Genomic DNA, 3,684 nt, shown 5'->3' on the forward strand with positions numbered 1-3,684 from the left:
TAAATAACTTCAGGCAGATAGGCCAAGGTTGTACCACTGTCAATTATTGTCCCTTTTCTATCCCCCTGTGCTGATGTGTCTATTGATAGACTAAGAAAAGTATGGCCAACTTGAACTGCTGTCATATTGACATTGTAGTGTGGCCTAAAACACATTTTCAAATGTCATTTTCTCAAAATATGGATTTTTGTAAACCAACATCTGAATAAAAGAGAGATTATAAGCATCAAAGTTATTAAGATCCCATACTAGTTATATATGGCCTACTGGCCTGTATACTACTATGATGACTTGAGCAAGCTTTCAAGGTTGATTCAACCACAGACTGATGTCAATTCTAATTAAAGTAAACAAAACCAATTGTACATAAAGAAATTGACCAACATCCAGCATATAGAAGCATCAAGCGTGGATGTGAACATTTAACAAAGATATCTTCTCATTTAGAATGAAGGGGAAGAAAGTACTAATTTTTAAGGTTGAAGACCACCAAAAACAATGAAACCTAACTTCCTCTTGCACCATCAGGAAATCCTACTACCAGCTTCAACTAGCATGAGATTCATTTTACATTCCAATTACTGTTATACTCAGGACACATTTAGCTTCAAAGAATTAGAAATATGTGACACTCAATAATAGAAGCTGTTGAGAACCCCCAAGAACTATAGATAAGGCTAAAGTAGAGCTAGTTTTAGGGCAATCCTCACCTCATGAGCTAGAATTCATTTCAGCAAAGTTTGAAAAGAATAAAGGCAGGTAGCATCAAGCTCATCAAAAGATAAAATGCAATTCCATCTTACTGTTAGAGAAAACGAGAGAAAATGACTAAAATTGTTAGAGAAATATTAAATAAAAGAGATATAACCGTTCTCACTGAGTTCACGTAGCGCCGCCGCCAACGGCAGTAGCACAGTGCCCACAGCCTCCTCACTCCCAACAGCACTCTTAACCTCTGAATTCAGCCAGAAAATCAAAGGCATCCAACTTCCTAAAACCACACAAGAACCAAACAGTAAAACACTAAAAATTCTAACCAAGAGCTTACCTATCAATTCGGGTCAAGATATTCTCAAAAGACATAACCACCACTGGAATCTCCCTAAATACAGACGACTCCTGCAGAGATTAACAGAAGAAAAAAAATTAAAATCAAGGAGAAAATGGGGAAAACCCACTACTATTAAATCAGAAAAACACTAACAATTCTCCCTTCTCTCTTCCATTCATCTACCACAACAAATTAAATTTAAAATAAAAAATAAAAAATCTGATTTCTCACCTTTATCTTCTTGAGTAATTCATATCCAGTCATCCCTGGCATAGAATAGTCTGTCATAATCAAATTAACCTCCACACCCTATCACCACAGAAATCACACAACAACATAAGCATCACTTCCAAGTGCCAAGTAAAAACCCCAAATTATTAAACAACCCAAAATCCAAATTTTCCTACATCAAAACCAATGGAGCTCTTATCTCCATCCAACCCCATATACTGTAGAGCCATGCTCCCACTCTCCACCACCGTCACTGCCAAAACCAAAAACCCATTTCCAAAAACCATCAAAACCCGATCCAGGTGCAAGAGAAAACACCAAAATTTTCCACCTTTAGTTACATACCTTTACAAGACGAGATTTTTAGCAAGCGTTCAATGACCTTGCGGTCGATGTGGCTGTCATCAACCGCGAGCACGTGCAACTTTCTGGCGCCCATTTCCGGCATGAGAAGATCAGCAGCGGCAACCATGTTCCCTCGGTTGAATGAAGAAAGAAAAGGGGTGTGAGAAAAATGGGAGAAAAAATGGGATTCGTGTAGCGTTAGGAAATCGGGGACGGTGATGCGGTGGTTGAAGGAAGTGGTTGGAGTGGTGTTGGACGAGGAGAGTCTATCGAGCGTGGTGGAGTCGATACGCACTTGAGCGCAGGACGTGGCGATGGCGAAGACGGAGGAGGAAGAGAGCGAAGAGGCCTTGGCCCCGAGTATGCTTTAACCTAGCGTGTTCGCGGGGCACGTATGAGAGGTTCACTTCTACATCGGTCATAAGCAAAATCGATGTAGAATAACTTCCTGATTCCATTTCTACATCGATCAATCATAAAACCAATGTAGAATTGCTCATATTTACATCGTTTCTCCTCCCAACCGATGTAAATATGTTTGCATTTTCTATTTATTTACAAGTTTGCAACCGCGTTTATGATTTACATCGGTTATACTAAAATTGATGTAAATATAGCGATGTTAAACAGTATTTTTGTAGTAGTGCCCCATTATAGGGATCCAGTACCTCTGTCACTATCACCTGGCAAATTTTAAGGTTTGACACAATATTTTGAGCTAGAGTAATCGGTTATCACCTTCAGTGTGATTTTCGACAAGACCTATAGGCTCAAGGCCATTCTTGGGTCGATCATACGTCAACCATTCCCTATGGTTTTTATGCTCATGCCCCCTGGTGTAGGGGGAACTATTGTGTGCAAAGGTTTATGTACAGTTGTTTATTTCAAACAAGTGCAAAATTTAAATAAACATGCAAATATCAAAGCCAAACAAATAAATATTTACATGTAAAACAAGCAAGGTAAAGGGGGAAACAATGTTTGAACTATTATTTTTATATTACTAATTTCATCATTCATTCGGCTTGACCCTCTTAAAGTTTCCCTAGTGGAGTCGCCATCTATCAAAGCCCGAAAAATTCTGATCCTGTCCACAGATGGTTTAAACTTCCATTTTGAAAATCTCATCGGTTAGGGAATGCTCAGAAACCAAACTAATCACTGATCAATGTTTTTTTTTTAAAAGGTTCGAAGGAGTCACCATCGATATTTTGAGTAAAATATCAGAAAAAGAAAAGATTTTTGAAAAGTCAATTATGGCCTTTATAACTAGAATTGGGTTCGGGGGTCATTTACGTGTAAAAGAGGTTTTAGGCACCTTACAATGCCCTAAATCGGTACCTTATGATGAAATTAGCATGATAAAGAATAAAAATTTGAATACCTTATTCCCCTTTTTGGTTATTTACATGTTACTTTTACATTATAATTGCATGTGAAGATGGGGGATTTAAGCCCCTAAACATTTAGAATAGTATGTCTACAAGATTGCTTATTTATTTATAGTGATTATTTATATAAAGCAATGATAGGGAGAGAAAGAGAGAGAGAGAGAGAGTTAATAGTAATACCTCCGAAACAGGCTTTATATAATTCTTCTTCAAATGTGGGGATTAGGTGCTTTTTGGCAGCCTTTTACTCTATAAAAATCCTCACAACACTCAAGAAATACAAGGAGACAGAGAAGGGAAGTGTTTGTAAACTAGAACTAATAAAAATAACAACTTTTTTTTCTTCTGAATCTTCAATCCCCTTGCACTATGCATGAGGACACCTATTTATATAGGTGTCAAACTCAACTAGAACAACTGTTTTTGTGAGTAGAACGGATCGTTCCAAATTAGTTTGTTATGACAAAATTTTGAATTTGGAATGGCCCATTTCAAAATTGAAACAACCCATTCCAAACTACTATTTTGTTCATAACAACCTGGGTCAAATGGTCCATTTCGGATTGGGAATAGCTCATTTTGACCTAGAGATTTTAGGCTTTTTTGGTGGTTTGGAACGGCTTGGTTCAAGTTCCTAATTTGGCCCTTTTAAGCTTTTGGGCCTTT

The 3,684-nt window shown here is 37.6% G+C and overlaps 1 protein-coding gene across 1 annotated transcript; it reads right to left on the minus strand.

Moving 5' to 3' along the window:
- Window positions 1-363: 363 nt before the first annotated feature.
- Window positions 364-3,039, minus strand: LOC109818179 (two-component response regulator ARR6). The gene is made up of 4 exons (XM_020383583.3): window positions 1,628-3,039; window positions 1,459-1,535; window positions 1,283-1,360; window positions 364-1,119 (listed from the first exon to the last, which is right to left on the minus strand). Exons 1-4 carry the CDS (start codon window positions 1,752-1,754, stop codon window positions 1,045-1,047), a joined length of 357 nt encoding a protein of 118 aa, XP_020239172.1. The 5' UTR covers window positions 1,755-3,039; the 3' UTR covers window positions 364-1,044.
- Between the last annotated feature and the right edge of the window lie 645 nt (window positions 3,040-3,684).

Source organism: Cajanus cajan, chromosome 5, assembly GCF_000230855.2.
Source record: "Cajanus cajan strain Asha chromosome 5, NIPB_CcT2T_4, whole genome shotgun sequence".
Lineage (NCBI taxonomy): Eukaryota > Viridiplantae > Streptophyta > Magnoliopsida > Fabales > Fabaceae > Cajanus > Cajanus cajan.

Bases quoted from the DNA above. Each gene is read 5' to 3' on its own strand.
- LOC109818179 (XM_020383583.3), bottom strand. From the start codon at position 1,754: ATGGTTGCCGCTGCTGATCTTCTCATGCCGGAAATGGGCGCCAGAAAG. The intron at 1,361-1,458 runs GTAGGAAAATTT...CTGTGGTGATAG, and splicing joins AGAGCTCCATTGGTTTTGAT to GGTGTGGAGGTTAATTTGAT. The intron at 1,120-1,282 runs GTGAGAAATCAG...TAATCTCTGCAG, and splicing joins AATTACTCAAGAAGATAAAG to GAGTCGTCTGTATTTAGGGA.